At 48.8% G+C, this 23,811-nt stretch overlaps 1 protein-coding gene across 5 annotated transcripts in view; it reads right to left on the bottom strand.

Annotated features, from left to right (window-relative positions):
- The window catches only part of LOC140403326 (cAMP-dependent protein kinase catalytic subunit alpha-like), a 265,539-nt gene that overhangs the window by 187,132 nt on the left and 54,596 nt on the right, over window positions 1–23,811 (bottom strand). Inside the window, exon 1 of one of the 5 annotated variants that reach the window (XM_072491192.1) lies at window positions 1,074–1,248. The exons of 3 other annotated variants lie outside the window; for them this stretch is intronic. In XM_072491192.1, coding sequence (XP_072347293.1) covers window positions 1,074–1,233 — 160 coding nt within the window. In that variant the 5' untranslated portion in view covers window positions 1,234–1,248. Of the gene's footprint in view, window positions 1–583; window positions 975–1,073; window positions 1,249–23,811 lie in introns of those variants that run through there. One more of the 5 variants, XM_072491190.1, reaches the window with a different exon arrangement.

The raw sequence follows: 23,811 nt of genomic DNA, 5'->3' as shown, positions 1-23,811 counted from the left end.
ACTCCGTTATTGCCAGCTGGATTCGAACCCAAGTCTCAGGGTCAACAGGCCCACTACCCCCACACCTTCTTCAAAGAGAAACTGAGGCAACAAACTACAGCGTGCTCCTTAATTCAACAGGAAGCAGTCAAGCAAACCGGGGCAGCTACTGCTGCTTTGAATATTCAAACGCCGCCTCGGTGGCATCACCGAAACATAAAAACGGGGCTTTAGAGAGAGAGAGAGAGAGAGAGAGAGAGAGAGAGAGCTAGTCCTGACACACATCGTGAGAACATGGTGTGCGATGAGCCGGTCCGGTTCGACACACAAAGAGCTGCCCTTGGTCCTAAAGTACAAGACTGCCTGTGGGCTTGCCATCAAAGTACTGCACAGTAGAGTAAGCAAACAGCTTTTCACAGCGTTCTTAATTCAGTCATTTCATTATGGCTCAAAGCCCTTCAAGCTATGAGCAAATATTCAGGTACACTGCAATTAAGTAATGATACCACATTGAGCATTTAATTAACAGGAGCTGGGGAATTCAGTCAAGCATTAAATTGATCTAAAAAAAGGAAAGGCTTTTAATACATAAATAGACACTCACTGTGCAAGTTCCAGGCTAAACAATGCTCCGACTCCTGTCGGCTATCACTTTCTGAGCCTGTCTCAAAGTCCTGCGGAGAGCCCCTTGTACTCCTGTTAAAGAGTCGGATGGCCAAGTTCTCAAGTTTTTGCAAGGCAGAGGACATCTTCGACCCTTTGTGATCAGCAGCTTGTTGACAGATCACCTCTGAACACTGATTCATGATTTTAAAACATAGATCCGTAGGATTCCTCTCCCTTTTGGCATCAACAGTTGTACGGCAGAGGAACGAGGGGAGCTAATTTTACCAGCGAGAGTCGAACAACATCCTGGCTTCACTCAGCGAGGCAACTAATGCACAGGCTGGCTGAGCAGTCTGCAGTAAACCGCACACCTTCCTATCATACACATTAAAGAGCAGCAGCCCACAACAGCACTGATACTGGTACTGATACACGCTGCTTCCAGCTGGTTACTTAGCGAAAGCAAGAACAGAATAAAAACAACTTACTTCTGGCTGCAGGCCAGTGATTCGATAGTTTCAGGCATGTCGTTCTGACAGTAAACCTTTGGAAATTCAGGCAAAACACGTTCAGTGCAGCGTTCCTGCTGCCTGGTTTACACAATCGCCGAGACAGGCAGCACGGAGGCACCAAAGAGTAAAAACGCATGTAATGTGACTCTGAAGGCACACTTTGCAGAGATTAGAAAGCATGTCAATCTGCATTCAGTGCACACCTTTCAAATATATCCAGTCGTACATACTGCACTCCAAAGCATCTCCTCCGCCCACCCCCACCAGTATTTCAGATCAGGATACCAGCCAGAGACAGCCCAGTGAGAGAGGGTACATAAGGGCAGGGGACCTGGGCCACTGGGACCCAGACCACTGTAATCGCCACAAAAACAAACACCGACAACACTTGCTCGATGCCAGCAAGCTGTTCAACTCTACAGAGACGAGGAGGAATTTCTTCAGCCAGAGGGTAGGGCAGCTCGGCGGCACAGTGGGTTAGCACTGTTGCTTCACAACTCCAGGGGCACAGGTTCGATTCCCGGCTTGGGTCACTGGGGTTACTGGGTTAGGGTGGAGGCGTCGGCTTAAGTAGGGTGCTCTGGCAGCACGGTGGCTCAGTGGGTTAGCCCTGTTGCCTCATGGCGCCGAGGTCCCAGGTTTGATCCCGGCTCTGGGTCACTGTCCGTGTGGAGTTTGCACATTCTCCCCGTGTCTGCGTGGGTTTCACCTCTACAACCCAAAGATGTGCAGGCTAGGGGGATTGGCCACGCTAAATTGCCCCTTAATTGGAAAAAATTGATTGGGCACTCTTAAGTTTATAAAACAAAAAGAGCCGGTGCAGACTTGATGGGCCGGATGACCTCCTTCTGCACTGTAAATTCTATGATCTGTGAAACTCTTTTGCCGCAGAAGGCTGTGGAAGCCAAATCACTGAGTGTCTTTAAGTCAGAGATAGGTACGTTCTTGAGTAATAAGGGGATCAGGGGTTACGGGGAGAAGGCAGGAGAACGGGATCAGCCATGGTTGAATGGCAGAGCAGACTCGATGGGCCGAGTGGCCTAATTCTGCTCCTATGAAGCAGGATCAGTTTGGGCCTTTTTCACCACTTCACCGACACATGTACTGAATCAGTCACCAGGACACGAGCTACTTTGCAGCCCACGAACAGCCAGAGCAGGGATTCAGAATGTAACGATGACGATGACCACTCTTCAAATGGAAATTCTGTTTTCAGGAGGGCAGCGGAGTTGTAAGCGCTGCTTTCAATTCACGGGGTAAAATCGAGTCAGCCAAGGAGGACGTTTGCAATCTTTGACCGTATCCCAGAACCACTGGATCCGAGCAAAGCAACAGACAGCGGAACCAAAATCGAGCCGTGGGCAATGGGAGCCAGATAAAGGGGGTTTAACATCAAGTGGAGCAGGAGGCAAGAGTTAGGCTATGGGAAGCAATGAGGAAAGGGAAACACAATAAAAGGGAAAGGTATAATGTGCTTGTTGGGAATTAAAATTGCTGGCATTTATATTCTGTGGTTGCTCCAGGAAAATAAACTGATTTGCCACATCAGATTGGAGCATTTTCCAATAAATTGGAACTCAGCTTTTACATGAGGCACAGCTGATATGCACACTACCTCATGTGACTCAGTCATGTGATTATTTTTAGCCTGAATGCTGAAACTGCTAATAATCACAGGCACCTTCATTTGCGTCCGTCTGCGCTCATCCCTCATTACAATTACTGCCTTATTTTAGATTTTAAACTGGGAGAGTAATTCATTTTAAGTCATTTAGCAATAATTCTGCCACAGCAAATAAAGGATTACGGGATTCTATTCCCAAATTATTGCTTTTATATTTAAGCAAATACATGGCAGGAAGGTGATCTTGAAAAAAAAAGTGAACAATGACAAATGTGTTTTTATCCATACTACAGCAACAACTTGTATCTATATAGCACCGTTAACATACAGCACTGTTGCCTCACCACGCCAGGGACCCGGGTTTGATTCCAGCCTCGTGTCACGCTCTGTGTGGGGTTTGCACTTTCTCCCCGTCTCTGCGTGAGTTTCCTCCGGGTGCTCCAGATTCCTCCCACAGTCCAAAGTAGTACAGGTTGGGTGGATTGACCATGATAAGTTGCCCCTTGGTGTGCAAAATTTAGGTGGGGTTAGGGCAGGGGATTGGCCCTAGGTAGGGTGCTCTTTTAGAGGATTGGTGCAGATTTGATGGGCCGAATGGCCTCCTTCTGCACTGTAAGAATTCTACGATACATTCTAAGAGGTCCCAGTAGCATTATGAAACAAAGGTTGACATTGACCTGTGTTTGTAACCACAGCATTTAATTAGCTGCTCCAGCTAAGTTCTTGATCAATGAATTCAGAAATGCGAACAACATTGAAGGTTAAGGTGAAGTGGTTGAATCTCTTGTTGGAGATGGTAATTGTCTGGTGGGTTTTAAGTAGTGTCTTGAAGGAAGAGAGGGAGGGAGGTGGAGAGGTGTAGAGAGGGAGGGAGGCGGAGAGGTGTAGAGAGGGAGGGAGGCGGAGAGGTGTAGAGAGGGAGGGAGGTGGAAAGGTGTAGAGAGGGAGGGAGGCGGAGAGGTGTAGAGAGGGAGGGAGGCGGAGAGGTGTAGAGAGGGAGGGAGGCGGAGAGGTGTAGGGAGGGAATTCCAGAGCCTGGGGCCCAGTCACCTGAAGACACGGCCAACAACGGTAGCCTGGTGGTTAGCACAGTTGCTTCACAGCCCCAGGGTCCCAGGTTCGATTCCTGGCTTGGGTCACCATCTGTGCGGAGTTTGCACGTTCTCCCCGTGTCTGCGTGGCTTTCCTCCGGGTGCTCCGGTTTCCTCCCACAGTCCAAAGATGTGCAGGTTAGGTGGATTGGCCGTGCTAAATTGCCCCTTAGTGTCCAAAAATGATTAGATGGGGTTACTGGGTTAGGGTGGAGGTGTGGGCTTGGGTGGGGTGCTCGTTCCAACGGCCGGTGCAGACTCGATGGGCCGAATGGCTCCTGCTGCACAGTAAATTCTATGATTCCATGAACGGTGAAGCAATTAAATCGGGGATGCAGAAAGTGCCAAGATTAGAGGAGCACAAATATCTTGAACGGTTGTGGGGCTGGAGGAGATGATAGAGATAGGTTGGGGGGGGGGGGGGGGGGGGGGGGGGGGGGCATGGAAGGATTTGAAAACAAGAATTGGAATTTTAAAATCAAGACTTTGCCTCGTCAGGAGCCAATGTCGGGCAGCAAGCATAGGGATGATCGGGAAGCGGGACTATGTGTGGGTTAAACCATAGGTTTTTCATTGAATTTACAGTGCAGAAGGAGGCCATTTGGCCCATCGAGTTTCAAGCTCTCCATTTACTATGACCTTTCCAAAACATAAACCTTAGGAAACTGAAATAAAAAAAGTCCAGCATGAGGGGGTAAATTTTGGGTTTCCTGCTTCAAAAAAACTGGTTCACGAGAAAATCTCCAGCAGCAAAAGAGGGGACTTTCACACATTTACAATCGCCCAGACAAGGGAAGTAAGATAGCAGGTTCTGTTGTTTCCTTTCTCAGAACTAGCTGGAAGAACTCGAGCTGTCATTTCACACTAAATGCTGTCTCAACTTCAAGTTGCATTAAATTAGGAAGCAAATTTAGAAAATGAGCGAGGAGCTGCAGCCAGTGTACAGAATGTGGCAACTTTAACACCAATGCACAGGATTCAAAATGTCTTCGCTCTCCCCACCCCCCCCGCCCCCCTCACTCACCCCTCACGTTGAATGCATGTTAATTGCTTCTTAAAGGCCTCTGGGAATAAGACAACTTTCAGCACAAGGATTTATGAAATAGACTTTGTTTTACTGCATGCACGGTGGATGAATTATTCAGAACCCCCTTTTCTGATCATCAAGGCAAAATGCTGCGATTGCTGGAAATTGGGAATAGAAACAGAAATTGCTGGGAAAACAAAGCAAGCCTGGCAGCATCTGTGGAGGGAGAAATGGAGTTAATGTTACAAGTCCGTATGATTTCTTCAGAGCTCGAAGCACCCCCTCTTTCCACAGGTGCTGCTAGACCTGCTGGGCTGTTCTAGAATTTTCTTTTTCATACCCCATCTAATCATACTCGTTAACAACCTGAAAAGGCTTTTAAAATTCACAACATGATGCGCAATCAATTATTCTCAAGACAAGGTGAGTCATAACTAATAAGGCTTTAATCTGCTGGAACTGTTCCCCAGCACCTTCGATACAGAAAGTGAAGGCTGCTGGGACAGCATCGGTTCTTATACTCCGCCTCTCTGGGCGGAGCTATGTACATCAGCCAATGGTAGACTCCTGGGTCTAGCCAATGGTCATCCACCTCTCAGGTACCGCAGTAGCTGGTATTACCACACAACACAATAACGAAATTCAGCCATAATGGAACAGAAGAGTCACCATGGGGAACTGCGCCAGCAAAAAAACCCCCAGGCCAGGGTTTTCGCAAGGGGGAGGGGGGGGGGTGGGCAAGGTTGTGGCGTTCCCGATCGCGGAGAAGCACCCAAAGGCTGCGGCCAGCTTTTAGGAATACCAGCCGTGACCGGCCTTTGAATGCGAATGATGCAGTCTTCCCATCAGAAGCGGTGGCATAGAATAGGTCACGCGTCCGGCACGTACACTGACGTAACGTGTTCTGCACATCTGTGCTTTTGCTGTGAAATTACAAAGGAGAGATTCCTCCATTTTCTAGCTGCGAGCAAAAAAGGCAACTGTGAAGAACTGAAGATGGATCGTTTTGTTACAAGGAAGAGAGGGCCAGAGACACAAACAGAGACACCAGGATCTCAAAACTGAATCTGCTGGAGAGAGCTTCTCAGGAGAGTCCAATGGTAGGACAAAGCAATGCTAGTGTGAGCTGCTCAGCAGAGTCCACGGGCAGGACAAAGAAGTGCTTGTCTGAGCTGTAAACAGAGCTCCAGAGTCTCTAGTTAACAGCCTACTAAAAGAAACTGAAATCGGGGACAAAGCATGATTTCTTAAGGTATGGCATTGTTAATTGTGCCAATGTAAATCAAGATGCAATGCTCATGTGTGTTATATGCAGGGAAGTACTGGCAAACAATAATTGGATGCTAACTATGGGCGCAATTTAACTCAATGAGAACAAAGTTCCATAACGAGTGTGCTTAGCCGTGTGTATCCAAGCACTCAGAGCGCTGAGAAACACAACCCAATGAATTATCACTCGGGTTAGATAGGGGGCCTCAGCGGGGAACACACGGCCGACGCTTCACGTAGCCCTGTTTTCTGCAGTGTAGCAAGAGATCGGGACGCCATTTTTAAATGCCGTTCCGATCTCTGGAACCTATGACACCACCCCCCCAACTCACAATGAGGGGTTCCCAGGGACCACCCCCCTGCACCCCCCGCAAGGGCACCCTCAGACTGATCGCCGCCATTCAAAAATGCCAGCTTGGCAGTGTCAACCGGGCACCCTGGCAGTGCCAGGCTGGCACCCAGGTGGCACTGCCAGGGTACCACCCTGCCCAAAGGGCATGCACCTGGAGACCTCCACTCCCCTGGGAGATCCCCATGAGTGCCATTCCTTCTGGTCACCGTTTGTGGAGACCAGTATTAAACGGCGCTCGCCCGAGGTATCTAAAGTGACAGGGATAGATCCCAACGCCTCGTGATACTGCTTACTAGAGTGAGACTAGCTGTCTCGCTCTAATATGCAGATTTGCCAAAGCGTGATCCCGCCCACAATGGGCAGGATTCTCATTGCAACGTCTTGCGAGATCACATTCGATCTCGCGAGGTGTTGCGAGCCAGATAGATCCTGGGTCACTTTGCACCGCAGCAGCATGCTGCTTTTCGGGCGCAGCATGGCCGTTTGATCCTGCTTATGGTCTTACCTTGCAGACTGAACATCAAATTACAAGGGAAGAATGATGACTGTTTTCGGCACGGTGAGGAAATGGATGCTGTCCAAAAGGCATTGAAAGTTTTACAAGTGCAAGTACAAAGCCTAAAACTGCTACATATTCCTCACACTGCTACGACACATCGAAGAAAATATTGTTATTAAGTAAGGGAACTGTCCATAGATGGCAAGCCTTATTCAGTCGCATCTGGCTGCGCTGGTCAACAGTTTTTGTAGTTACGTTTTAGATTTTGAAAAAGAGGTGGGTGCAAAATCCTTTTGTATCTGAGACGCCAGAGTCAATTATTAATTTACAGCTGATTCCAAATGAAGAGACTGAACTTCTGCGCCTCACTTGTGACAGCACATTAAAAACACGTCTCAGGTCCATGAGGCTGTCAGCATTCTGGAGTAGCGTCTCCGAGGAATATCCAGTGCTGAGTAAAAGAAGCAGTGTGTCACCATTTCCCTTCGCAACGACCTACATGTGAGGTTGGATTTTCCGTCCTCACAAAGATGAAGACAGCACAAAGGAACCGGCTCAGCACCTGATATGCACATTGTTTTCTCCTGTGAACCAGATTGGAGTGAAATCGTGTGGACCAAGCAGGTTCACCTGTCGCAAAACGCAAGCAGAAATGGTGGGTCCCGAAGGTTGGCCGGCTGGTAAAAGTGAGTCCCGGGTTTAAAAAAAAGTTTGAAAACACTGTTCTACGCTGCAGTTTGATGGTCAGAGCACATTGACTTATAGACTGTACAGGAGCAATGGGCAGACAAGCATCATCCATAAAGGTGTACTAGGTGAGCTGCTCTTCCAGTTAGATGGTATGGACAAGACAGGCCTGTTAGTCTCCTTCTTTACTATAACCTTTCTATGGTAAACGTGAGCTCATCCAAAACTTTATTGTCCATATCTTAACATTCACCCAAGTTCCACTTTCCCATCATGCCCTGTGTTCGCTGGCTGGCACTGGTTTCCAAAGTTTCTATTTATTTACCCCCCAGTAAAAAATCCTTTCCATCTCGTTTTTTTAAATTTAGAATATCCAATTATTTTTCTTTCCCCAATTAAGGGGCAATTTAGCGTGGCCAATCCACCTACCCTGCACATCTTTGGGTTGTGGGGGTGAGGCCCACACAGACACGGGGAGAATGTGCAAACTCCACACGGACAGTGATCCGGGGCTGGGATCGAACCCGCGTCCTCGGCGCCATGAGGCGGCAGTGCTCACCACTGCACCACTGTGCCACCCACTCTCCTCTCCATCTCTAACTTCTTCCAGTCTCACAACCCTCCAGGATCTCTACACTCCTCCAGTTCTGCCATAATACAACCTCGTTTTTAGTCTCTCCACCTTTGGCAACCGTGCCTTCGGGTGCCCAGGCCCCGAGCTCCAGAATTTCCTCCCTTCATCTCTCTCGCCTCGAAAACTCATTTAAGACACTGATTAAAAATTAACCCCTTTTGTGTCCTCATATCTCCCTCCATACATGGGTGGATAAAATTGTACTTAATAACATAACAGAAGCTTCTAATACTTCATGTTAAAGGAGCTATATGAATGCATTACTGAACTAAATGTGCTAGGGGAGGTGATATAAGCTGGAAATGTTTGCAATGGAAGCAAGGAAGACATCTGACCCAAGCAAAACTGAAAAGGTAAGCAAGAAATCTTCCTGCAAATGTGTCCACTATATCTCTTGTAGACAAGAGCTGAAAGCACCACTTTCTGCCTCAACACTACTCGAAGAAGGGGGCAGTACGGTGGCACAATGGTTAGCATTGCTGCCTCATGGCGCCGAGGTCCCAGGTCGATCTGGGTGTGAGGTGGGGGGGGGGGGGGGGGGCGGGCGGGGAAGAGGGGGAGATAAAGAAGGAGACCCATTAGAGTGCAGAACTGGGTCGGGTCACTTACTATCAACAAGGTGAAAAAAACAGATTCTGTCACTACAAACCCATTAGTCTTGCGTCAACAGTAGACCAAATAAAAGGAAGTAATCATTGAGAACAAACTTGATTGTTATCGGAATGAAAACAACCTAGTAGAGGACTGGCGGCATTGTTTAATAGGGGGGCAGATCCCGAGTCACCAACCTCCCCGATCCTTTTAAAATGGAAATTATGTCCCAAAATGGGTGTCCCAGCATTCCAGAACTCCTACAAATTCCGAGCTACAGAAAAAATGGCCTGAATGGGAAAGGCCAATACATGTTTGTCACATAATTGAGCAATTAGTCAAGTCTGCTGAAGCAGCCTCAGACCTATAGCAAGATTTGGATCAAGCTGGGCTTCATAATTGGGGAGGACTATGATAGAGGGGGAAAAAAACAACATACATGAGTGTGAGATATTAAACGTCAGAAAAGCATGGGGAGAATACTTGACGCAATGAATAGGGTTGAACGAATGAGAGACGAAGCTGAAATGATGAACAAATGTCAGTAAAGTTGGCACTTGCTGCATCAAAGTACTGATGAGCAGCAACAGACAAACATACACACAAACTAGGAGCAGGAATGGCCCATTTGATCCGTCACGCGTGCTGATAAGTTTGATAAGGTCCTGGCTGATTTGTGTTTCCCCCCCTTTTTAAAAAAAATATATTTTATTCAAATTTTTTTGGCCAAACAAAACAATACAAAGGTTTTCCTTTTTTCAACAATAAAACAGTATAAATAACAGTGGCCATTTTTAACAAATAAATAAATAATATATAAACTAAATGGCAACTGCCATATCAAAAATAATAACTCTCCAAAAATAAAATCAAACAATCCAATATACATAGCCTAATACAAATATCTATACAAAACCCCCCCTGAGGACCTGCCCGGGCCCCCCCCTCCCCCCTGGGTTGCTGCTGTTACCTTCCCATTTCCTTTATCGTTCTGCGAGGTATGTAATGAACGGTTGCCACCGCCTGGTGAACCCTTGAGCCGAACCCCTTAGTGCGAACGTTATCCGTTCTAGTTTTATAAACCCTGCCATGTCATTTATCCAGGTCTCCACGCCCGGGGGTTTGGCTTCCTTCCACATAAGCAATATCCTTCGCCGGGCTACGAGGGACGCAAAGGCCAAGACATCAGCCTCTTTCGCCTCCTGCACTCCCGGCTCTTCTGCAACCCCGAATATAGCCAACCCCCAGCCTGGCTCGACCCGGACCCCCACCACCTTCGAAAGCACCTTTGCCACCCCCACCCAGAACCCCTGTAGTGCCGGACATGACCAAAACATGTGGGTGTGGTTTGCTGGGCTTCTCGAGCATCTCCCACACCTATCCTCTACCCCGAAGAATTTACTGAGCCTTGCTCCGGTCATATGCGCCCTGTGCAAAACCTTGAATTGTATCAGGCTAAGCCTGGTGCACGAGGACGACGAGTTTACCCTACGTAGGGCATCAGCCCACAGCCCCTCCTCAATCTCTTCCCCCAGCTCTTCTTCCCATTTCCCCTTCAGCTCATCCACCATGATTTCCCCCTCGTCCCCCATTTCCCTGTATATATCCGACACCCTACCATCCCCCACCCATGTCCCTGAGATCACTCTATCTTGAATCTCCTGCATCGGGAGCTGCGGGAATTCCCTCACCTGCTGCCTCGCAAAAGCCCTCAGTTGCATGTATCGAAATTCATTCCCTTGGGGCAACGCATATTTTTCCGTCAGCGCTCCCAGACTCGCAAACGTCCCGTCTACGAACAGATCTCTCAGCTGCACAACCCCAGCTCTCTGCCATGCTCCAAATCCCCCATCCATTCTCCCCGGGACAAACCTATGGTTATTTCTTATCGGGAACCGCACCGAGGCTCCCGTCCTTCCCCTATGTCGTCTCCACTGCCCCCAAATTTTTTAGTGTTGCCACCATCACTGGACTTATGGTGTATTTCTTCGGGGAGAACAGGAACGGCGCCGTCACCATTGCTTGTAGGCTGGTTCCTTTGCAGGACGCCATCTCCAATCTCTTCCACGCCGCTCCCTCCCCTTCTCCCATCCACTTACACACCATTGAGATATTGGCGGCCCAGTAGTATTCACTTAGGCTCGGTAGTGCCAGCCCCCCCCTATCCCTGCTACGCTGCAAGAACCCCCTCCTTACTCTCGGGGTCTTCCCGGCCCACACAAAACTCATGACACTTTTCTCAATTCTCTTGAAAAAAGCCTTCGTGACCATCACCGGAAGGCACTGAAACACAAAAAGGAATCTCGGGAGGACTACCATTTTGACCGCCTGCACCCTACCCACCAGTGACAGGGGCACCATGTCCCATCTCTTGAAATCCTCCTCCATCTGTTCCACCAATCTTGTTAAATTAAGCCTATGTAAGGTTCCCCAACTCCTGGCTATCTGAATCCCTAAGTACCGGAAATCTCTTGTTACCTTCCTCAGCGGTAAGTCATCTATTCCCCTGCTCTGCTCCCCCGGATGCACCACAAACAACTCACTCTTCCCCATATTCAATTTGTACCCCGAAAATTCCCCAAACTCCCGGAGTGTCTGCATTATCTCAGGCATCCCCTCCACCGGGTCCGCAACATACAGCAATAAATCATCTGCATACAAGGATACCCGGTGCTCCTCTCCTCCCGAGTACTCCCCTCCACTTCCTGGAGCCCCTCAGTGCTATAGCCAGGGGCTCAATCGCCAATGCAAACAGTAACGGAGACAGGGGACACCCCTGCCTCGTCCCTCTATGAAGACGGAAGTAGTCAGACCTCTGTCTGTTCGTGACCACGCTCGCCACCGGGGCCCTACACAGCAGCTGTACCCATCCGATATACCCTTCTCCAAAACCAAATCTCCTCAGCACCTCCCACAAATAATCCCACTCCACTCTGTCGAATGCTTTCTCGGCGTCCATCGCCACCACTATCTCCGCCTCCCCCTCTGGTGGGGGCATCATCATTACCCCTAGCAACCTCCGTATGTTCGTGTTCAGCTGTCTCCCCTTAACGAACCCAGTTTGATCCTCATGGACCACCCCCGGGACACAGTCCTCTATCCTCGTCGCCATCACCTTAGCCAGGAGCTGAGCATCTACATTTAAAAGGGAAATGGGCCTTTAGGACCCACACTGCAGCGGGTCTTTTTCCTTCTTCAAAAGGAGCGATATCGTTGCCTCCGACATAGTCGGGGGCAGCTGCCCCCTTTCCCTGGCCTCATTAAAGGTTCTCGTCAAAAGCGGGGCCAGTAGGTCCATATACTTCCTATAAAATTCCACCGGGAATCCGTCCGGTCCCGGGGCCCTTCCCCTCCTGCATGCTCCCAATCCCTTTTATCACCTCCTCCATCTCAATCTGTGCTCCCATTCCCGCCCTCTCCTGCTCCTCCACCTTAGGGAATTCCAGCTGATCCAGGAAATGCATCATTCCCTCCTTCCCTTCTGGGGGCTGAGCCTTATATAACCTCTCATAAAATGCCTTGAACACCCCGTTCACTCTCTCCGCTCCCCGTTCCATCTCTCCCTCCTCATCTCTCACCCCACCTATCTCCCTCGCTGCTCCCCTCTTCCTCAATTGGTGAGCCAGTAGCCGACTCGCCTTCTCTCCATACTCATACTGTACACCCTGTGCCCTCCTCCACTGTGCCTCTGCCTTACCCGTAGTCAGCAGGTCAAATTCCACATGTAGCCTTTGTCTTTCCCTGTACAGTCCCTCCTGCGGTGCCTCCGCATATTGCCTGTCCACCCTCAAAAGTTCTTTCAGCAATCGATCCCTTTCTTTACCCTCTTGCTTCCCTTTATGTGCCCTTATGGATATCAGTTCCCCTCTAACCACTGCCTTCAACGCCTCCCAGACCACTCCCACCTGAACCGCTCCATTGTCATTAAGCTCCAAGTACCTTTCGATGCACCCCCTCACCCTTAAACATACCCCCTCATCCGCCAATAAGCCCATATCCATTCTCCAGAGTGGGTGCTGTTCTTTTTCCTCTCCTAACTCCAGGTCTACCCAATGTGGAGCGTGGTCCGAAATGGCTATGGCCGCATATTCCGTCCCTGTCACTTTCGGAATCAGTGCCCTTCCGAAGACAAAAAAGTCTATCCGTGAGTATACTTTATGAACATGGGAGAAGAATGAGAACTCCTTACTCCTAGGCCTAATAAATCTCCAGGGGTCTACCCCTCCCATCTGCTCCATGAAGTCCTCGAGTACCCTGGCCGCTGCCGGCCTCCTCCCGGTCCTGGACCTCGACCGGTCCAGCCCTGGATCAAGCACCGTATTGAAGTCTCCCCCCATTACCAACTTTCCCGCCTCCAGGTCCGGGATACGTCCCAACATACGCCTCATAAAATTTGCATCATCCCAGTTCGGGGCATATACGTTCACCAGAACCACCGCCTCCCCTTGCAATCTGCCACTCACCATCACATATCTACCCCCACTATCCGCCACTATGGTCTTTGCCTCAAACAGTACCCGTTTCCCCACTAAAATAGCCACCCCCCTGTTCTTCGCATCTAAACCCGAATGAAACACCTGCCCCACCCATCCTTTACGTAGTCTGACCTGGTCTATCAGTTTCAGATGCGACTCCTGCAACATAACCACATCTGCCTTTAATTTCTTTGATGTGGAGATGCCGGCGTTGGACTGGGGTGAGCACAGTACGAAGTCTTACAACACCAGGTTAAAGTCCAACAGGTTTGTTTCGATGTCACTAGCTTTCGGAGCGCTGCTCCTTCCTCAGGTGAATGAAGAGGTATGTTCCAGAAACACATATATAGACAAATTCAAAGATGCCAAACAATGCTTGGAATGCGACCATTAGCAGGTGATTAAATCTTTACAGATCCAGAGATGGGGTAACCCCAGGTTAAAGAGGTGTGAATTGCATCAAGCCAGGACAGTTGGTAGGATTTCGCAGGCCAGATGGTGGGGGATGGATGTAATGTGACATGAATCCCAGGTCCCGGTTGAGGCCACACTCATGTGTGCGGAACTTGGCTATAAGTCTCTGCTCGGCGATTCTGCGTTGTTGCGCGTCCTGAAGGCCGCCTTGGAGAACGCTTACCCGGAGATCAGAGGCTGAATGCCCTTGACTGCTGAAGTGTTCCCCGACTGGAAGGGAACATTCCTGCCTGGTGATTGTTGCGCGATGTCCGTTCATTCGTTGTCGCAGCGTCTGCATGGTCTCGCCAATGTACCACGCTTCGGGACATCCTTTCCTGCAGCGTATGAGGTAGACAACATTGGCCGAGTCGCACGAGTACGTACCACGTACCTGGTGGGTGGTGTTCTCGCGTGTAATAGTGGTATCCATGTCAATGATCTGGCACGTCTTGCAGAGATTGCCATGGCAGGGTTGTGTGGTGTCGTGGTCACTGTTCTGAAGACTGGGTAGTTTGCTGCAAACAATGGTTCGTTTGAGGTTGCGCGGTTGTTTGAAGGCAAGTAGTGGGGGTGTAGGGATGACCTTGGCAAGATGTTCATCGTCATCAATGACGTGTTGAAGGCTGTGAAGAAGATGACGTAGTTTCTCCGCTCTGGGGAAGTACTGGACGACGAAGGGTATTCTGTCGGTTGTGTCCCATGTTTGTCTTCTGAGGAGGTCGGTGCGGTTTTTCGCTGTGGCGCGTTGGAACTGTCGATCGATGAGTCGAGTGCCATATCCCGTTCGTACGAGGGCATCTTTCAACGTCTGTAGATGTCTGTTACGCTCCTCCTCGTCTGAGCAGATCCTGTGTATACGGAGCGCTTGTCCATAGGGGATGGCTTCTTTAATGTGTTTAGGGTGGAAGCTGGAGAAGTGGAGCATCATGAGGTTATCCGTGGGTATCCGCCTTCCAGTCGGGGAACACTTCAGCAGTCAAGGGCATTCAGCCTCTGATCTCCGGGTAAGCGTTCTCCAAGGCGGCCTTCAGGACGCGCAACAACGCAGAATCGCCGAGCAGAAACTTATAGCCAAGTTCCGCACACATGAGTGCGGCCTCAACTGGGACCTGGGATTCATGTCACATTACATTCATCCCCCACCATCTGGCCTGCGAAATCCTACCAACTGTCCTGGCTTGATGCAATTCACACCTCTTTAACCTGGGGTTACCCCATCTCTGGATCTGTAAAGGTTTAATTTCTTTAGTTAGGTGTGCGAGTACCCGTGCCCTTTTAATCGGCCCGTTCAGCCCTCTCATGTTCCACGTGATCAGCCGGGTTGGGGGGCTCTTTACCCCCCCCCCCCTTATCGACTAGCCATCCCCTTTTTTAACCCAGCTCCTCACCCGGTTCCCACGTACCCGTATATCCCCCCAACGACACCCTCCCGCCTCGACCACCCCATCCCATAACAGCTCCCCCTTCTCCTTAGCAGCAGCAACCCAGTTAACCCCCCCTCCCCCCCCCTGCTAGATCCCCCTCTAGCGTAGTTGCACCCCCCATGTTGCTCCCAGAAGTCAGCGAACTTTGGCTGACCTCAGTTTCCCCCCCTTGTCCTCGGCCCCCACTGTGCGAGGCCCCCTCCTTCCTGTGTCCCTGTTCCCGCCATAATTACCATAGCGCGGGAGCAAAGCCCGCATTTCCCACTCGGCTCCGCCCCTAATGGCCGGCACCCACAGTTCCTCATACTCCCCCCCCCCCCCCCAACATGGGGAAGAGAGAAAAGTTACAGGATCGCAAAACTAACAAATTGAAAAAAACCACCCCCCCCCCTCTTTTTCTCGCCCCACATAATCACCCCACCACTTTGTCCCAAAAGTTCTTTCTCTCGCCAGACTATTCCAGCTTCTCGTCCACAATGAATGTCCACGCCTCTTCTGCCGTCTCAAAGTAGTGGTGCTTCCCTTGGTGTGTGACCCACAATCTCGCCGGTTGCAACATTCCAAACTGGACCTTCTTTTTGTGAAGCACCGCCTTAGCCCGATTAAAACTTGCCCTCCTTCTCGCCACCTCCACACTCCAATCCTGGTATACGTGGATCACCGCGTTCTCCCACCTACAGCTCCGAGTTTTCTTCGCCCATCTGAGGACCGTCTCTCTGTCATTATAGCGGAGAAACCTCACCACTATAGCTCGGGGTATTTCTCCAGCCTTCGGTCTTCGTGCCAGAACTCAATATGCTCCCTCCACCTCCAAAGGGCCCGTCGGGGCCTCCATTCCCATTAGCGAGTGAAGCATCGTGCTCACATATGTCCCGACGTCCGCCCCTTCTGCGCCTTCGGGAAGACCCAGAACTCTTAGATTCTTCCTCCTCGAGTTATTCTCCAGTACTTCCAACCTTTCAACACACCTTTTGTGCTGTGCCTCGTGCGTCTCTGCCTTCACCACCAGGCCCTGTATTTCGTCTTTGTTTTCAGCAGCCTTTGCCTTCACGACCCGAAGCTCCAGCTCTTGGGTCCTCTGCTCCTCCTTTAGCCCTTCAATCGCCTGTAATATCGGGGCCAACAGCTCCTTCTTCAACTCCTTTTTCAGCTCTTCCACACAGCACCGCAAGAACTCTTGTTGGTCCGGGCCCCATAACAAGCGGCCACCTTCCGACGCCATCTTGCTTTGAGCTTCTCTTCCTTGCCGCTGCTCCAGAGGATCCTCCGCAATCCGGCCGCTATCCTCTCCCTTATCCATGCGTGTCCGGGGGGGATTCCCTTCTGGTTTACCGCACAGTGTTTTTGGCCGTTTAAATTGCCATTGGGGCTCCTATTAAGAGCCCAAAAGTCCGTTCCAACGGGAGCTGCCGAAACGTGCAACTTAGCTGGTCATCGCCGCACCCGGAAGTCCTTGTGTTTCCCCCTTGACTCCCCTTGTTAATCAACTGAGCCCTCAAACTATCCAATGACCCTGCTCCACTGTTCTCTGGGCAACATGATTCCACAGACGAAAGGTCCTCAGAGAGAAAGAGAATCTCCGTATCGGAGTCTTATATGGGAGGCTGCTTACCTATAATCCTGTGACCCCATGTCTATCAGGGGAAACATCCTCTCAGCATCCACCTTGTCAAGTGCCCTCAGGATCTTGCATGTTTCAGTAAGATCACCTCCCATTCTTCTAAACTGTGATGGATGGAGGTCCAAGTTTTCCTCATAAGTGCTCCAGATGTGGTCTCACCAAAAGCTGCAGCAAAGCTTTCCTACTTTTATCCTCAAGTTCCCTTGCAATAAATGGCCACATTCTATTTGCCCTCCTAATCATTTGCACTGACTTGTGATTCATATACTAGGACAGTCAGATCCCTCTGTATCGTAGAGTTCTGCAACCTCTCCTTATTTAAATGCTGCTTTTCTATTCTTCCTGCCAACGTGGATAAGTTCACAATCGCCCACATTTTACTCCATCTGCCAAACTTATGCCTACCTTTGCAGACTTTGTCTGCCTTCTCTCCACAACCTACTCTCCTACTTATCCTTCGTGTCACTAGCAAATCCAGCCCTTCATCCATGTAATTGAGAGATCATAAGTGATCTCTGTGGCACATCACTACTTACAGCTTGCCAACACAAAAAAAAACATTTATCCCTACTCTATGCTCGCTGGATAATCTTTATCCATGCACTTATATTGTGCGTGGTAATCGTTCATGCTGCACCTTATCAAATGCCTTTTGTAAATCCAAATAGACCAGTTCTGCAGGTTCCTCTTTATTCATGTTGCTTATTACTTCCTCAAAGAATAATAAATTGGCCAAACACAATTTTCCTTGCACAAAACCAAGTTGAGTCTGCATGACTGCATTATTCCAAGTGACCTCCTTAATAACAAATTCCAGCATGCCCTATGACGGATGCTAGGCTAACCTGGCCTGACGTTCCCCACTTTCTGCCTCCCTCCTGTTCTTGAGTAGAGGAGTTACATATGCTATTTTAAAATCTGATGGGACCATTCCAGAATCGAGGGGATTTTGGAAATTTGCAACCAATGCACCCATCGTCTCCGCAGACACTTCTTTCAAGACCCTCGGGCAAGCTATCAAACCCAGACTTTAGTTCTAATACTTTTCTCAGTACCCGATCCCCGTGATTATAATTGTGCTGAGTTCCACTCCCCCTTTCACTTCTTGATTTACAAGTACTTCTGGGATGTTATCAACAGTGAAGACACGCACAAAATATCTGTTCAACGCATCTCTCTCTCTCTCTCTCTAGAAAGCTGAGCTACCAGAACACAAGATAGAGTTCTGCCTCACAGAGTGTGGGTGCACGGGCGATGTTGGGAAGAGGACATTAGATCTCTGTGAAGGGCCCTGGAGCATTTCTCTACGTGAAACAAATGCAGGACTATAAATATGCAACGTGCAAATTGTTTTCATATAATCATCTTCAAGACAAATAACAGCAATGCAACCTCAGGTTAGAAGGTTAAATGGGGCCATGGTGACTAGAAGGCCGATGATATGGGAACCTGGATTGTAGTTTTAGGGTAAGGGAGAATGAGAGTATAGAGGTCAGGAGCACAGATTTGACGTCGCAGGAGGGGGCCAGCGTTCAGGTAGGTGGTTTGAAGTGTGTCTACTTCAATGCCAGGAGTATACGAAACAAGGTAGGGGAACTGGCAGCGTGGGTTGGTACCTGGGACTTCGATGTTGTGGCCATTTCGGAGACATGGATAGAGCAGGGACAGGAATGGATGTTGCAGGTTCCGGGGTTTAGGTGTTTTAGTAAGCTCAGAGAAGGAGGCAAAAGAGGGGGAGGTGTGGCGCTGCTAGTCAAGAGCAGTATTACGGTGGCGGAGAGGATGCTAGATGGGGACTCTTCTTCCAAGGTAGTATTGGCTGAAGTTAGAAACAGGAAAGGAGAGGTCACCCTGTTGGGAGTTTTTTATAGGCCTCCTAATAGTTCTAGGGATGTAGAGGAAAGGATGGCGAAGATGATTCTGGATATGAGCGAAAGTAACAGGGTAGTTATTATGGGAGACTTTAACTTTCCAAATATTGACTGGAAAATATATAGTTCGAGTACAATAGATGGGTCGTTTTTTGTACAGTGTGTGCAGGAGGGTTTCCTGAAACAATATGTTGACAGGCCAACAAGAGGCGAGGCCACGTTGGATTTGGTTTTGGGTAATGAACCAGGCCAGGTGTTGGATTTGGAGGTAGGAGAGCACTTTGGGGACAGTGACCACAATTCGGTGACGTTTACGTTAATGATGGAAAGGGATAAGTATACACCGCAGGGCAAGAGTTATAGCTGGGGGAAGGGCAATTATGATGCCATTAGACGTGACTTGGGGGGGATAAGGTGGAGAAGTAGGCTGCAAGTGTTGGGCACACTGGATAAGTGGGGCTTGTTCAAGGATCAGCTACTGCGTGTTCTTGATAAGTATGTACCGGTCAGACAGGGAGGAAGGCTTCGAGCGAGGGAACCGTGGTTTACCAAGGAAGTGGAATCTCTTGTTAAGAGGAAGAAGAAGGCCTATGTGAAGATGAAGTGTGAAGTTTCGGTTGGGGCGATGGATAGTTACAAGGTAGCGAGGAAGGATCTAAAGAGAGAGCTAAGACGAGCAAGGAGGGGACATGAGAAGTATTTGGCAGGAAGGATCAAGGAAAACCCAAAAGCTTTCTATAGGTATGTCAGGAATAAGCGAATGACTAGGGAAAGAGTAGGACCAGTCAAGGACAGGGATGGGAAATTGTGTGTGGAGTCTGAAGAGATAGGCGAGATACTAAATGAATATTTTTCGTCAGTATTCACTCAGGAAAAAGATAATGTTGTGGAGGAGAATGCTGAGCCCCAGGCTAATAGAATAGATGGCATTGAGGTACGTAGGGAAGAGGTGTTGGCAATTCTGGACAGGCTGAAAATAGATAAGTCCCCGGGACCTGATGGGATTTATCCTAGGATTCTATGGGAGGCCAGGGAAGAGATTGCTGGACCTTTGGCTTTGATTTTTATGTCATCATTGGCTACAGGAATAGTGCCAGAGGACTGGAGGACAGCAAATGTGGTCCCTTTGTTCAAAAAGGGGAGCAGAGACAACCCCGGCAACTATAGACCGGTGAGCCTCACGTCTGTAGTGGGTAAAGTCTTGGAGGGGATTATAAGGGACAAGATTTATAATCATCTAGATAGGAATAATATGATCAGGGATAGTCAGCATGGCTTTGTGAAGGGTAGGTCATGCCTCACAAACCTTATTGAGTTCTTTGAGAAGGTGACTGAACAGGTAGACGAGGGTAGAGCAGTTGATGTGGTGTATATGGATTTCAGCAAAGCGTTTGATAAGGTTCCCCACGGTAGGCTATTGCAAAAAATACGGAGGCTGGGGATTGAGGGTGATTTAGAGATGTGGATCAGAAATTGGCTAGCTGAAAGAAGACAGAGGGTGGTGGTTGATGGGAAATGTTCAGAATGGAGTACAGTCACAAGTGGAGTACCACAAGGATCTGTTCTGGGGCCGTTGCTGTTTGTCATTTTTATCAATGACCTAGAGGAAGGCGCAGAAGGGTGGGTGAGTAAATTTGCAGACGATACTAAAGTCGGTGGTGTTGTCGATAGTGTGGAAGGATGTAGCAGGTTACAGAGGGATATAGATAAGCTGCAGAGCTGGGCTGAGAGGTGGCAAATGGAGTTTAATGTAGAGAAGTGTGAGGTGATTCACTTTGGAAGGAATAACAGGAATGCGGAATATTTGGCTAATGGTAAAGTTCTTGAAAGTGTGGATGAGCAGAGGGATCTAGGTGTCCATGTACATAGATCCCTGAAAGTTGCCACCCAGGTTGATAGGGTTGTGAAGAAGGCCTATGGAGTGTTGGCCTTTATTGGTAGAGGGATTGAGTTCCGGAGTCGGGAGGTCATGTTGCAGCTGTACAGAACTCTGGTCCGGCCGCATTTGGAGTATTGCGTACAGTTCTGGTCACCGCATTATAGGAAGGACGTGGAGGCTTTGGAGCGGGTGCAGAGGAGATTTACCAGGATGTTGCCTGGTATGGAGGGAAAATCTTATGAGGAAAGGCTGACGGACTTGAGGTTGTTTTCGTTGGAGAGAAGAAGGTTAAGAGGAGACTTAATAGAGGCATACAAAATGATCAGGGGGTTGGATAGGGTGGACAGTGAGAGCCTTCTCCCGCGGATGGATATGGCTAGCACGAGGGGACATAACTTTAAACTGAGGGGTAGTAGATATAGGACAGAGGTCAGAGGTAGGTTCTTTACGCAAAGAGTAGTGAGGCCGTGGAATGCCCTACCTGCTACAGTAGTGAACTCGCCAACATTGAGGGCATTTAAAAGTTTATTGGATAAACATATGGATGATAATGGCATAGTGTAGGTTAGATGGCTTTTGTTTCGGTGCAACATCGTGGGCCGAAGGGCCTGTACTGCGCTGTATTGTTCTATGTTCTATGTTCTATGATATGAATCTTTCACAGAGGCTCTCCCCTTCTGCTTTTTAAAAAAAAATTGAGCGTGTGAGCCACTCACCAATCTTGCTGCAAGGACTGCTCTGCTGTGCATAACCATAGACTGACCTTTGGTGTGCCAAACTCCACAATAAGTTTCACAAAACCCTCCAAGGACCACACTACAAAGCCTCAGCGAGTTAAACGTTTGAAGCACGTTTCTGGAGGCCAAAGGACTATTCACTCACTGCCCTTACTCAGCATGTGCCTTTAATAGCTGCGCTCGACTACCATCGGGAATCACTTGGACGTATAATGAGCCGCAGCTGCTGTACATGGTCTCCAAGGAACCAACCTTGCCAACTTGCTCATTTAAGTAGTTGTAATGGAATCTAAAACCCCTTGAACTTATTTCCAAGCCAAATAACGAACTGTATAAAAGATGTCTAAACATGGTACCGTATTGCTTCTGGGTGCTGGCAAAGGAAATGAAAGGCTGCATACTCCTTGACCTCTTTTAAAAAAAAAACATGGATTACAGCAACCAAATCGTGTTACGACACCCTTTGCAAGTGCATGGTCAATTCTAGCCGCACTCGACCTGGAGCCACAACACTAGTGAATTAACCAAATATTCTTATTTAAAAAATGAAATCTTTGACCCTCGGCTGTCCAATAATTACAGTCACCAGGTTTGTAAATTGAAACACAATTACTGTTTATTTATAATAAGAATAATGATGAAATACGCAGTAAATACAGCTGGATAACAAGTTAATGTACTACCCCCTTTTACTATCCCACGCACACAAGACAGACAAACACAGACGGGAAGGGGGGGTGAAAATAATAAGGATGAAGGTCAAATGATAAGAGTCTTTGCTTCCGATGGTGGTCCTGTAGCAGGCTTTCCCCACAGTACACTGGTTGATTAAAGTCGTTGGTTTGCAGCCTGTGCTGATTTTTTGTCGTTTGGAAATGTATTACTCACAGATTTTACTGGAGAGGCCACTTTGTTTCACATCAAACATTGCCCTCATTTTGTGGTTTATTTCCAGGCCTCTGTCTTCTCTGGAGAGAGAGAGAGTTGGTCAGTTTACATCAGCCTTTTCTGCAGACAGTGTTGGTCAGTTCTGGACTCTGCTGGCACAGCCTGTAATGGCTCCCCTGTTCATCCAGGCTCCCTGCCAGTTCAGAAACACAGCCTTTCTGGAGAAAAACGGCAGGGGAGGGGACAATGGTCCTTCCTCTGAGCAGCCAGGAGTCAAACTCACCAAAAACTCACCCTTGAAGCTCCAAAATATTCCAGCGGGATCAATCCAATCAATACCTGTTACCGGGCTGAGCACAGTCTTTTGAGCCAATTCATTGGCCACCAGCCAAATCGATCAAACCGAATCGTCACTAATGCCGGCCAGTGACTTGGTGCTGGCCCGTCTGCAATCACAAATTTAAATCAGCACAGCCTTCCGGATCCTTCTGTTTGAATTAAAGCCACAGGCAGCCTTAAAGACACGTCATCAAAAAAGCAACGGCAAAAATAAAAAGGGTAAATAAGGGAATTAACAGGGAATCAAGAAGGACCCTGACAACAGGATAATGGATGGAAGCACCATGTGACTTTTCTCGGAACTTTCAAACACCTGAATCAGGAGCAATGAAAAAGTACCTTCCAAATCCCACGGTGAGTGATTGACATCCCTCCCACCCTCACCTATTTCTGCACAGTTTCGTCCTGGTTTTTGGCTAAAATACATTCCTTAAATAGAATTCCATCTTCAACAGGGCATAAATCGGGATGTTATACTCCAGTTACTTACATGAAGCTAATTATATTTTTGATACAAATTTGACTGACAGAAACTCAAAGACAGGTGGAAGGATTAAACCCTGCATCACATCTTACATAAACCATGTACAGCTGTATGCTTTTTTTTCAATATCATCCCAAGAGGACATGCAATGAATTATTACACAACGGCTTTGCAATCACAGACCAGTAAAAGCAAATAGGCATCAGAATAAGCAGCAAGACATTCATCGGAATTCTCCATCTGTGGGACCCTGCGGTGCGGCAGCAGCGCACCCAAGCCCGTGGCTTTCCCGACGGCATGGGGTGGGCACAATGGGGAACCTCATTGGCCCACGTTGCGGGAATTCACTGGGCAATGGGAGTACTATACTCCCCCAGACTGTTTAGCACAGGGCTAAATCGCTGGCTTTGAAAGCAGACCAAGGCAAGCCAGCAGCACGGTTCAATTCCCGTAACAGCCTCTCCGAACAGGCGCCGGAAAGTGGCGACTAGGGGGTATTCACAGTAACTTCATTTGAAGCCTACTTGTGACAATAAGCGATTTTCATTTCATTTCAGACACTCACTGGGCAATGGGAGCACTATCCTCCCCAGACACTCACTGGGCAATGGGAGCACTATCCCCCCCCAGTAACTCACTGGGCAATGGGAGCACTATCCTCCGCACTCACTGGGCAATGGAGGCACTATCCTTCCCCAGACACTCACTGGGCAATGGGTGCACAATCCCCACAGACACTCACTGGGCAATGGACTCCTTACCCCCA

This window comes from Scyliorhinus torazame, chromosome 27 (genome assembly GCF_047496885.1).
Source record: "Scyliorhinus torazame isolate Kashiwa2021f chromosome 27, sScyTor2.1, whole genome shotgun sequence".
NCBI classification, from domain to species: Eukaryota; Metazoa; Chordata; class Chondrichthyes; order Carcharhiniformes; family Scyliorhinidae; genus Scyliorhinus; species Scyliorhinus torazame.
Note: the sequence above shows the minus strand (reverse complement) of the source record. Positions and strands in the feature narration are given on the sequence as shown.